The sequence below is a fragment of the Mizuhopecten yessoensis genome, unplaced genomic scaffold (assembly GCF_002113885.1).
Source record: "Mizuhopecten yessoensis strain PY_sf001 unplaced genomic scaffold, ASM211388v2 scaffold8261, whole genome shotgun sequence".
Classification (NCBI taxonomy): Eukaryota; Metazoa; Mollusca; class Bivalvia; order Pectinida; family Pectinidae; genus Mizuhopecten; species Mizuhopecten yessoensis.
The window spans coordinates 159,880-172,508 of NW_018407459.1; the positions used below are offsets into that span (position 1 = coordinate 159,880).

General features: G+C 34.6%; 1 protein-coding gene across 3 annotated transcripts; it reads left to right on the forward strand.

Moving 5' to 3' along the window:
* Positions 1–1,991: 1,991 nt before the first annotated feature.
* LOC110455528 (acidic fibroblast growth factor intracellular-binding protein-like) lies at positions 1,992–12,343 on the forward strand. 3 transcript variants are annotated; one of them, XM_021505708.1, is made up of 11 exons: positions 1,992–2,074; positions 3,108–3,330; positions 3,846–4,044; positions 4,412–4,538; positions 6,260–6,360; positions 6,925–7,058; positions 7,996–8,104; positions 8,839–8,908; positions 9,684–9,770; positions 10,565–10,668; positions 11,420–12,343. In XM_021505708.1, exons 2-11 carry the CDS (start codon positions 3,249–3,251, stop codon positions 11,499–11,501), a joined length of 1,095 nt encoding a protein of 364 aa, XP_021361383.1. In that variant the 5' UTR covers positions 1,992–2,074; positions 3,108–3,248; the 3' UTR covers positions 11,502–12,343. The 3 variants fall into 3 exon arrangements, with proteins under 3 accessions (XP_021361383.1, XP_021361384.1, XP_021361385.1); XM_021505709.1 differs by having other exon boundaries at positions 2,018–2,103; XM_021505710.1 differs by having other exon boundaries at positions 2,025–2,074; positions 3,091–3,330.
* The last annotated feature ends 286 nt before the right edge of the window (positions 12,344–12,629 follow it).

The window sequence follows — 12,629 nt, forward strand, 5'->3', positions numbered from 1 at the left end:
CTCTGCCCAATGATGATGAAATCGTTTTGGAAAGAATGACGCCAAAGCGTGCAAAGAGTTCTGTGGGAGAAAGCCGGTAATACGCATAAACAACACAAGTGATTAGGGCATTTTTTGAGTTACACGATTTGAAAAACATTGAAAACAACAGGGCAAATGGAAAAGCATAGCATCGGTATTTTAGGACTGAGTGAAGGACAAAAAAAAGGGTCAGAAACGCTAGATTCCACTTCAAGATCATCAAACTGACAGTAGGTCTAAGGTATTCACCAACAAACAATGCGTCAGCGTTGAGAGAGCCTTTGTAGAACAGTTGCAGACACATCTAGAATCAATTCAAAAACATTGGCATGCTTTTTGTAACAGGAGGTTGGAATTTAATGGTTGGAAACGACAACAGAGATTAGGATGATGTAATGGGGAGAGATCGTACAGGCACAACTAATGTCTGTGCTGTAAAAACATGTTTGTAATACGCATACTGCTCCAGCAACGGACAAACGATACTGTAGAGAGCTTGTAAAATTTGAAGTAAGGGAAAAGTTGAGGAAACATTGAGAGACGATATGGAAACAGAGAATGAAATTTGTCACAACAAGATTCGATACCTGAACATAGGATTTTCATTATCACGGAGACCAGATTCGAAATCCTTCTAAATTAATTGAACGAATCAAATTAAATCAGCAGAATTTGCTAAGAAAACAGTCACAAAAAAGGAAGCCAAGAGATACAATAGATTTCATAATGGTTGAAAACACGACTAGATGGTTGGACAAATTAAAACAAAAATAAAGGCCAACTTAGACCTGATTTCTCTGAAAAGATAAAGAAGTGAAATTGCCACGAGGATAGACAGAAGAAATTGGACAGAGGAGTTGATAACTTAGATGAGAATGCATGCCATTTTGGTAGAATGCAGACAGGTGTATGTAACAAAAGTCATGACAGACGGAAGCCAGTGAACGCTGTGAAGGGCAAAGACGCCATACTACTGACAATGGAAAAGGAAAAGGGGAGCAGATAAAAGAACGCTCTGGGGAAATATTCAACAAATTTGTCCCAGCCATAACCATATACCATCTGCAGAACTGTGTCCATTGATAAACGACATGATCGATTCTTGTATAGATGAGAACAAAGGAAAACGCTGTTCATATCCAAGTTCAGATGCAAACTAAACAAATCCGGACTTTGTCGATGGCTCTATCATCGTCTTCAACACATCAACATCAAACAAATTCGAAGAAATTGAATCCAGTATTGAGCGGAATGTCAACTTCAAGAAACCAAAAGTCATATATATATACCAATCAGCAGAAAAATTTGATATGAGTTGTGTTGTTTTTATTTCAAAAGAATGAGCTTCACTGTTCACTGGTCAGCAAGATGGTACATGTACTGTGGATGCCAGTTTGTGCTAAGTCGACACTGTCGCGTAGTCGCGATCGGGAACCGGTCACTCTAATGAGTACCCGGCGGAGGATTGAGTGCCCAGTGAGGTTTTCGCGCGCCCAGCAATTCGTTAAGTGACTTTTTGTATATATTTTTTTATATGATTTGTACAGTAAATGCCATCGGCTAACTATGTACAAAAGTTCACTTCGATCGCACTAGCGGAATATAGTATTCTTTAACGATTTAATTACGCCTGTGTGTATCAGTGGCTGAATGAGTGACCAGCGAGTGACCGGCGGGGTTTTCGTGCGTCTAGCAATTCGTTAAAGTGACTTTGCAAAAAAAATCGATTTCTACATACCCAAAACATGTTTTGCATAACCAATTTTAGATATGTACAATTTTATTTTACATATAAAAAATACATTCCCAAAAATATTTTATTGTGCATGCAATATTTTTTAATAGTTTGAGAACAGAAAAGACGAAATTGGAAAAGCTGGTGCCTGGTGAGGGATAACACGACAAATTATTCTACATCCATCGTAACTGAATACGTTCCGGATTACTCCATATTCCGTTGTTTGGTTCGTGTAGTATGTATATTCGATACATTTCCGGTAAAATTACTGGGATCTTTGATGGGCTTCATCACCCCGGGACATATATTTATTCAGTAAGGATCTGTAAGATAAAAGTTTATAGGTAAAAAAAGGGATTTTTAGGTAACAATAATTGGTTTCCATCCATACAAAGACAGATATCAAGCGAAGTGTTGCTTCTGTTGACATCCCCGATTCTCAGATGTTCGGGATGGGCATTTTTAGCTCATTTTTATCAAACAATATACATGATACAGGTAATATTGTACTGCAGTCGTTTACCCGGTTCATTATCGATACGGATTTGATTTGTCCTGTCAAATCTTGGTGTCGAACGCTTGTGTCATTCCAGTAAATGTGCCAGTAGAAAATTGTTACTGTAAACGGCCGGTAAGTGCTAAATGCAGGATTATTCAGGTTGGGCACAACGGCGCATATGGGTAGTAATCCTGCATTTGGGTAACAGTTACTCATTTGCAGTAACAATTGTATTACTCAGATGAGGATTAAAGTGAAATAAAAACACATAAAGTTCTTTTAAACACATGGAGCGTCATTCTTTCAACATAATCCAATAAAAAATACAATGATATGTTAATTCAGTTGTCTTAATGTTTGTGAAAATGACAAATTGTATCACCTCCATTGCTTATAGTGTTCTGTAGAGCAGCTATAAATAGCACACAGAAAAAAATCATGCTCACCTGTCACATTTGCACTGGATGATCCCATTGACTACACACTGAGGTCAAGGGAGAGCAAAGTCAGTGATATGGTTTGTCCTTTTAACAAAATGTTAGACATTTAGAATTGATAACTTTTTGTGAACTAGACATTAGAATTGATAACTTTTTGTGAACAGCTGTACTTCATTGTGTTATATATTGGATTTAGTAGAAAAAATAATGCCCTTTTTTACTCCAAGTGTTTAAAAGAACTTTATGTGTTTTTATTTCACTTTAGTCCCCATCTGAGTAATAAAATTGTAACTGCAAATGGGTAATTGTTACCCAAATGCAGGATTATTACCCATATGTGGATTATGCGCTGTTGTGCCAAACCTGGTAATTTCAAACTTTATTATTAACAGGTTTCTCTTTATTTCAGACTGACAGGATAAATCTTCCTTGTTCTATGCACTAATGTTTTGAATAAGCATGATCAAAATGCATTGAATTCAATTATGGAAGCATGACCAGAATTTCCGACTTCTGTACAACTTCAACACTGTATTCCAAGTGAGGACATATGGCTATGGTTGATGTTTTCGTTGGTAACTTCACTGTGATTGACACAGACTTATATGAGCTTTGGCTGAGTGGTTATTCAGGTAAATGTCCATATTTATATTAAAGCAACTTCTCATGTTTGTAGGTCACAAAAATATAAAACTGCAGCAACTGAAAATTCTAAAAGTTCATGCCTTGGGTAGTTTCAGCTGGATACAGATGTTTTGATGCGTGATCATTTCAATACTGTGATGTTTCTTTACTTGTTTAAGACGTTTCTATGCTTTAAAAAAGTTACTTCAGAATTTTATAGATTTTTGGTATTAGAAGCTTTAAATTGAAAGATGCTTTAATTTTAATGCAGTTTAAATAAGCTGTTTGAAAGTAAAATAATTTAATTTTGATTTTATCACGGACTTTGATAGCAATTAATCTAATTCCGTGATTTTATTAATTAGAAAACTAGCAATTTATTTCCTTATGAAAATATGTTGTTATGAATGTCAGATATGACAAGAAAACAATACCTGAATGTTATGCCTTTCTCTGCTAGCCTATACCCTTTCAAATTTTCTGGATTATGCTAATAAAGAGAACCCAACTTTTTGTTTCCTAGCACATGATGCATCTGCAGTGTTGCAGAAGCGAGGTGTGCTACACAACATGGGAGTCGGTTTCCAGGATCTGGTATCTGATACACAGGATAACTACCGTCTCTTCATCAACCTAGAAAAACTGCTAAAGGACCCAGCAAAACTAGGGGAGCAGCATCTATACCAGCTAGATCCACAGACACAGAAACTTCTCATAGAAAGGTTTGCGCTAATGAATACTTCAGGCAAGAGTATTTGGTCTTAATAAATTAAAAAAGGTATAGGGTATGATCTGACACTTTATAATTCATCAATACTTTTGTGTTTCTGATACTAAATTAGTTGAATTTGTGAATTGAAAATTCCCATGTAAATATCCATAGTTTTAATATCAATATTCTGGTTCAGATTATCATGAGTTGGTGATACACTCGAAAACATAACTGCAATATTACTAAGAAGTTCTCTAATTCATAAATCATACATTATGTTTGATTAAATTATTGTGATGTAAAACAATACTTGAAATACATGTAGCTGATTTAATTATTTTAAACAAACCTAGTAATGTGAAGAACATTTTTTTCAGATATTACCAGTTTGATGCTGTAGTGGTAAGGGAAGTTCTTGGTAAGAAGCTGTCATCGAGGAACAGAAAGGATCTTGATGATGTGTGTGAGAAAACAAGAGTGCCCCTCAGATCATGTAGGCGTCAGGTAGGTCATGACTGGTTGTACTACAGAACAAATTTAAACAGTTCTAGAAACAGCCTGATCGCTGTTGTATAGGATGAATTCAACTGATATGATGGACTTGTTTTTGAATTACAAAACAGAATTTCACATGTTAGTTGAAATTTTGGTCTGTGATTGATGTTAGATAATAAAATTATAAGTTTAATAAACCCTGGAACCATAACCTTATGGTTGTAAATTGTAAATTGTAAATTTCAGGACCCCCGAGCTATCCGTTCTCCCTTGGGGAGGGGGTAAAGTTTACTATAGTTTATATAGGGAAATAACACTTTTGGGTATATTTTGACAACTTTCTGTAGGAAATTATTTTTACTTGGTGAGAATTATCCTTGGAGGTAGATGGTTTCAAATTGTAAAATTGAGATTCCTACCCCGACCCCTGGGGCCAGGGCGGGGCCCCAAAGGGAAAATTAATCAATATTTCAAAAATCTTCTTCTCCAGACTCAGAGGTACTACAGTGATTTTCTTTACGTGGAAAGAAAGATCATCAGGGGCTTTATTTAAATTGAAAATATCAGGACCCCGAGCTATCCGTTCTCCCTTGGGGAGGGGTTAACGTTTAATATAGTTTATATAGGGAAATAACACTTTTCGGTATATATTTTATCCATTTTCAGCAGAAAATTGCTCAAACTTAGTCAGAATCATCTTGGGTAAATGAGAGTATTACTTTGTAAAATTGGGATTCCTGCCCCATCCCCAGGGGCTAGGGCGGGGCCCCAAAGGGAACATTTACCAATATTTTCAAATTCTTATCCTTTGATGACATGACAAGTATTGTATTTCACTTAGTTTACATGCTGATTTCCACATCACATCTAAACAATAAAATAAAGCTACCAGTACCTATGATATAACTCAGGTGACCGCTAAGGCCCTTGGGCCTCTTGTTTAATCAATGAGTCACATGTGTCCATTTTTCTGTACTTCAGGAAACCGGCTACCTATTTCACTACTGTGAAGTTTTTCAATAACGATAACTCTTTCATGCAATTACTATGTGTATATGGTTTTATTATAAAATGTCAATTTTTAATCGTTTATAGATAATTCATTTTACACAATTTCAGCATTTATGAAATTGATATATATTAATGCAATACTAATCTATGTCAGTATCATTTTTATTGACATTATATTGCAAAAAATTGTGTTTCATTTTATTTTTCAAAATTCACTCCCTTTTACATAAATTTCCATTTAAAATCCTTAAATTCTGACAACCTATATTTTTTTGTGGCAGAAAATTTACTTCAAAGCAATATAACTACAAAATTAGAAGAAATCCTACTGAGAAATGGTGACACAATCCTATTACCTTAACAGCTTTTAGACTGTCGTTAAAAGTGAATGTGTTAAGATGACCAATGACAGGGTTGAATTCACTGTATAAACTTTTATGCATGATGATGTCACATACATATTGTTATATGCATGCACTTTCTAAAAATAGATGGACACAAACATAATTCCTTATAAATTCAGTTGTTCTGGAAAATGACAATTTATTTCACAATTTTGCTGAATTGTTTCTACATCTGTTTTCTTTGCCTCCCTCCTTTCACCACCACCAAACAAATTACTTTATGTGTACGGGTCATAAATCAATTGTAAAATGACAACCTGTAGAATTTTAATGTGATATTAAGCTATTTAACTCAATTATGTTTTCACATTACAGTTTGACAACCTGAAGAGAGTATTTAAGACTGTAGAGGACCTGACAGGAACATTGGTAGAAAACATACAGGCACACTATCTAGTGTCCGAGGTACTTGCCAAGTAAGTATGGAGTGCTGCTCCATTACGACATACAGGAGGAGCTAGGAGTACGTTAAGGGTAGCTAGACCTACAGTATAGTTGTAATTGAAGGAGCTTTCAATATATCAACTATTAGACTATTTTATAATTTATACTTGACCTAATTCAAAACCATTTCACATGCACCCAAAGAAAGGATTATACATGTACCAACAGGGGAACATGTGAGGGATTTGTGGACAGAGTACATGTTATTATATTTTCTTTTAAAGTGGTTGTTGTTAATGGAAAAAATACCTGGGAATAAAGAATACTTGATGCTATACAAAAGATCACTACTTGTGTACATAAAAGATAGAGCTGAGAATAAATCATCTAGAAATTTATATACTCAGGGTCATATGCCGTTAATGAAAACTTGTCTATAGAGGTAACTTGATAATTGAACTTGTTCCACAATCCTGCCTATTTTGGTCTAAATAGTCTGACTGTAGTTAAAATTACATATTGGAAGATGATGAGGGAAAGTGTTGAATGTAAACTTTAGATATAAAAGTGACTTTCTGATATTGACTATGCTACAGGGAATATGCTGCCATTGTGTTCATTGCCAACAATCGATTTGAGACAGGAAAGAAGAAGCTCAGTCACCTGACATTCTATGACTTTGTCCACTGTGCCACCTCTTTGATAGCTAATTGGTCGTACACTGCTAAAGGTGAGTTTGGACTTTTCTGAAGCATTGACAGCCAGTTGCATCTGGCCGTAACACTAGAGAGGCGAGTATGACCAGTGCTAATAGCAATTGCAACTAGTCGTACAATGTAAAATAGATTGTGGGCAATTTTAGGGAGTCTGGTCATTTTGTGATTTATAATTTGCAGTGTAGTGGATATACTCTCTGCTTTATGATAAAGAGGTCTGGGGATCAAATCCTTGTGGAGGAGATGTTTTAGTGAAAAAGGAAATTATAATAAAACATATTTAGTCATATTAAACTCTATGCTATAGCATATTTGCAAGCAAATCCAAGTCAAAAGAAGCTGCAGATCTTATCTTCATTGGAGGTACAACACAGATCTCTGGTACTCTCTACTTCATTGGAGCTACAACACAGATCTCTGGTACTCTCTACTTCATTGGAGGTACAGAACAGATCTCTGGTACTTTCTTCTTCATTTGAGGTACAACACAGATCTCTGGTACTCTCTACTTCATTGGAGGTACAACACAGATCTTTGGTACTCTCTACTTTATTGGAGGTACAACACAGATCTCTGGTACTCTCTACTTCATAGGAGGTACAACACAGATCTCTGGTACTCTCTACTTCATTGGAGGTACAACACAGATCTCTGGTACTCTCTACCTTAATTCTTGTCACATTCCTATAACCATAACACATGTATCACTTTTCAACATACATGTAAGAATATAGATTGTATTTACAGGTAATTGACAAAACAGAATTATTGTTGCTATTCTGAAATAGACCGGTCTTTGGTTTACACAGGTTTTATTTACGAGTGAATGTGTAAAGTGATCTTCTGGAATGTTTAGATTAATGACTATACACAGCTTAGTTGAGATAGTGTACACTGTTCATTCAGTTATTTCTTATATTCAATTTTATCAATTGTTATATTCCTGTACAGATTCTAAAGGACGTGAGGACATGGATGTTGACCTTGACCGCAGATTCCTACAGGATCTCCGGGAGTTTAAGATTCTACTGGATAAAGAAAACTTAGATGAACACAAAAGGTGATATTTTTGTTTATAATTTTTATTGTAGACATTTGGTATAGCGTGTATCTAACTAAAATTAACCACTTCAAGATGCATAAAATCTATAATTAATGCAATTGATACAGATCAGAGGATATTTAGGAACTGCCTCGTCAGGCTTTAGCTACTGGTCATATGCCACCTAGCTAAATACCTCCACATTTGTACATGCCTATGTGTGTGCTGGAGACATATTTGGGTTGTTTTGTGCTGGGACCGTGCTTTCAATGGCATCATTTTTCATAGTACCAACTCATTTGAATATTATAACACACAGACATTGTAGCACCAACCTAAGACAATTTTATGTAAGTCCTGGGGTGTTAGACTTTAGTGAGCAGGCGAGAGAAAAAACTGTCTGAAAATCAATGCTTCAATAATTTTGGGGACTGAAACCCTGCTGTCTTTGTGGAAGGTTGTAGTGTTGACACATCTGAGAGATCTACACATAATCTGCCATATAATGATACATTTTGTATGTATATCAATAACACAGTACAAAAAGGTATTAATTAGGTAGTATTTATTTTGAGGTTTAGTAATCAAAGAGTATCTAATCTCAAAGATGAAAGCTACTTCAGGGGTGAGACCCATAAATGGTATATTTATGTTCTGTTTCTTGTTATTTAATTTAGTTCATGCTACAGTTTTTAATCATAGAGAAAAAAAGAGTTTTAAAATATATTTCATTTGTTGATTTGTATTTTCAGTTTGGTTTTAAATGCAACAAAAACAGCACTTCCTAAGAGAATACATCAGGATTTAGATGATAATTTTAAGGTAAGTTTGTTTTATTACATAAGAGACATAGCTGATTAAAAATTCAAATGTCAAGTGACACATTTAAACAAGACATATTGTTTCGCTCGTGAATTTAATTCCCTGGGAATAAGTCTGTGTGCAATAGAAGTGGTAAGCCCATTACTACCTGTTGTTTGTAGTAGATCCAGGGCTTAATGATAAAAATTATCGGGCTTTAACAAGTTTTAATTCTTTCTTTGCATGTTTTCATTGATACTAATTTTTCAGCTATTTTCGTACAGACTTTAGTAGAGTTTACAGCCTTTGGCATAGTAGTACGGTCAGCTGATTTATTGTGCCTAGAAGTGATGTCATTCTATTTTAAAACAAGCAACCATGCCAAGAGAGACTATAGACTTTCTCATGTGAGCAATCCTTTAGAATTGAATTGAAGATAGTTATTGAAATATTAAACATAGTGAGAATAATAGTAACAGTATTTGTTTTATATTTTGCAGATACATTCTAAAACAGTTATCAGGAAAGTTTGTTATGCCTTCAACCATAGAAAGTATTTTGGTATTTTCACTTCAAGACAACACAACTATACAAATATAAGCACTCGTATTAGGAGAACTCCACTGTAGTTTTTCCTACGAACGCTAACCTCCCCGTAATTTTGTTTTGGATATACATGTATCTGTAGTCATACTTGGCCAGGATCCTACCACTGATCAGTTGGTTTGAAGAAACAGAAACAATTTATCAAACAGTCATTTACTGTCAGCTGTATGAGAATTTTATTTCTTTACAGAACATGTCAAAAGCAATAGTGAATATTGCCTATGGACTAAATCACAGCAAAGAAGCTAGAGACATCTTCATAGACTTAGTAGAAAAGGTAAAGTGGCTAATTATGTTATTTGTACATGTAAATATGGGAGTTATCTGTAAAATATTTTAAAAGAAGCATAGCAATGTGCTTTATTTATAGCATATATACTTAGTAAGATAAACTTGAAGCAGCATTGGTGATTCAACTTTACTCTGCATATAAAGGAGAAAATTGCACCGTGGTAAGAAAAGATAAGATACTTGTACCACAGATGAAGTAGATTTCCAAGTATGAAAAGTAGTAAAATATATATTGTGGTTTCTTAATTCCTTGAGCTTATATTGAGAACCCATATTTCTATAACAGCCAAGGGAAACACTATCATCACTGAAGTGAAAGTGGTGGCCTTTCAATTAAACATAAATTCTGTATCATATATCAAAATATCCCTTTTTATAATAATCATGATGCATAAAAATCAGCAATGTGAAAAATAGAATAAAGGTATTAGTTCAAGTTTTTCAATACAGAAGTAACCGTTTAACATAAAGCACATATTATGTATGACTGTTTATGTCCCTTGATTAATTCAGGGCACTTGAAGTTCCTCTAATAGTCTACTGCTATATGGTCTAAGAACAACATTATATAGTATTTAATAAGTTTAAAAAAATACATGGAATAGCCTGGTTCTTTCACTTTAAGTAATGACTAATATAGAGGGTTTGTTTAACTTGCAAATCAAATGTAGAATTTTTATAGAATTTAAAAAAAATGGGCATTACATCAGCAGTTTTGTATTTTTATAAGATTCATTTTTTTTACATACACCTGTTTTAATGTGTATGTAAATTTTACAGATCATTGAGCCTTGTATGCAGGGGCGTTGGCTGAAGGATGAGCTGAATACTGTTTTATTAGCCTATAGAGATGTCTATCCTCAACTCGAGGCTTTCAGACACAGGTACATATTTCTGTGGTTGTTGTCTGCTTTGTGAAGTATTACAAAAGATGTCTTGGAATGCCTTATCCAAGTAATAATATACACAATGATATTGGAATTCTTGTCAAGGAAGTTCAACCATTGTTGTATAATGGAAAGATAACTCTTATAAAATTTCAATTCAATTCTTGTTTTCATTTATAATGAGTGAACCATATTTGCCTTTGATAATTTCAGAAAGAGGGTAAAATGAATTTGAAATTGAATTTGATCCTGTTTGCAGTATCAAAGGACATCCAAGATTGGGATTCTTATAATGATTATTTAAAATTTGTTCAACAAGGTGGTGGCCTTAATACCAAACATGACATAATCAAATAATCATCAGTAAATTTACATATTACCAGTAATTTTCTGTTGATACTATATGCAATGATATTACATGATTTATATATCTTTGAAATAAATATAGAAGTTGGGTGTTGGAAAGCACCTTTTTGTGAACCCTACCACTCACATTTTCCCCCTAGGGCTCACTATGACCGTACTAATTCTAAAAATTAACCTACCACCCAAATTGTATCTGTTTTAAGTGTTTTATCTGCCATGATCTTATCTGAAATAGCCCAGACAGATAGAAATGTCCTGACCTAATTTCAAAACCATGGGTAAAGTTTTGTAATATCCATACCTGATGTGGTGTATAGCTGTATTGTAACGATGCTGCTGCTCGAGTCATGTAGGTTGAAAGTATATGTGATTTATGTTCCAGGAACCTGTCAAGACACAAGGTTGTGTGGGACAGATACATGAACACTCTTACATCCTGTATAGTACAGCTCTACCACAGCTGAGGGAGGCATCTCTCCATAGTAGAATGGCAAGACATTAAAATCAGAACTTCGATCAACTGATCCAACATGCCATAGTCTTTAAATGGTGGTAGACATGCACATCTGCTGTCGCGGCCAAAGTGGCATGGAGTTAGAATGTGCTGACAGAAACAGAGGGAAATGACTGTGTATGAGACCAGCATAATGGTGAAGTGTACTCACAGGTCATGGAATATGATCAGTGGTGAACAAATGAAGGTGCCTCTAGATCTTCTTTCAGTTTGAGTGGTGTTGACTTATTTTCCCTGTAGATAGAATTCTAACTTTTGGAAACAGACAAAAATTGAACATTGTATTTTGAACTTTTTTAATATGTTCACTACAGACATAAGTTGTTCTGTACACAGGGGCGGGTCCAGGTGAGGGCGTAATGGGCGTACGCCCCCCCACCTTTTTCAAAAAAAGGGGGGCACTCGCTCCAAGTCAGGAACCGTTACATTAGCGCATTTCACAATTATTTTATGTTTTTTAGCAAAAAAAAGGTTGCAAAAAAACATAAAGAAAAATTTAATTCTACGCCCCCTCTTTCAAATATCCTAGAAGCGCCCCTGGTACAGATCAATATTGTATACACATACTAGGTATTTTGTTGTGTATAAAGTACTTGTGATACTTTAATGTTGATTTTCAATGTATATTTAATTTATTTTAACTTACCCAATGCCGTATGACCTATTTAGATCAACATTAAATCAAGGATGCCTTGTCATATTTGTTAGATAGGTGGATTTATGAAATTTATACTGAATTTATATGTATTTCATCATGTGTTTTATAAATATGTTTTGAAAAAAGTTCCTCAATATGAAGAAAGAAACATTAAAATGTTTATGTAAATGGTAGTCTGGGCTTAGTTAATTAGTTGATGATTCATTTTATAGATATATACACAGTAATGACAAAGTCAATAACACACAGGTTATTTAAAGTTAGTAGGTCTATTCAGGCCCCAAATTAAGAATCTTTGAGATCCTCGGGCCAGTAGGTATCTGAGATGGATTGCTATAACGTTTCCTCAAATACACTGTAAATTACTTTGACCCTTTCAAAGTCATACGAGTCAAATATGTTCAAACTTTAGAGTGACTT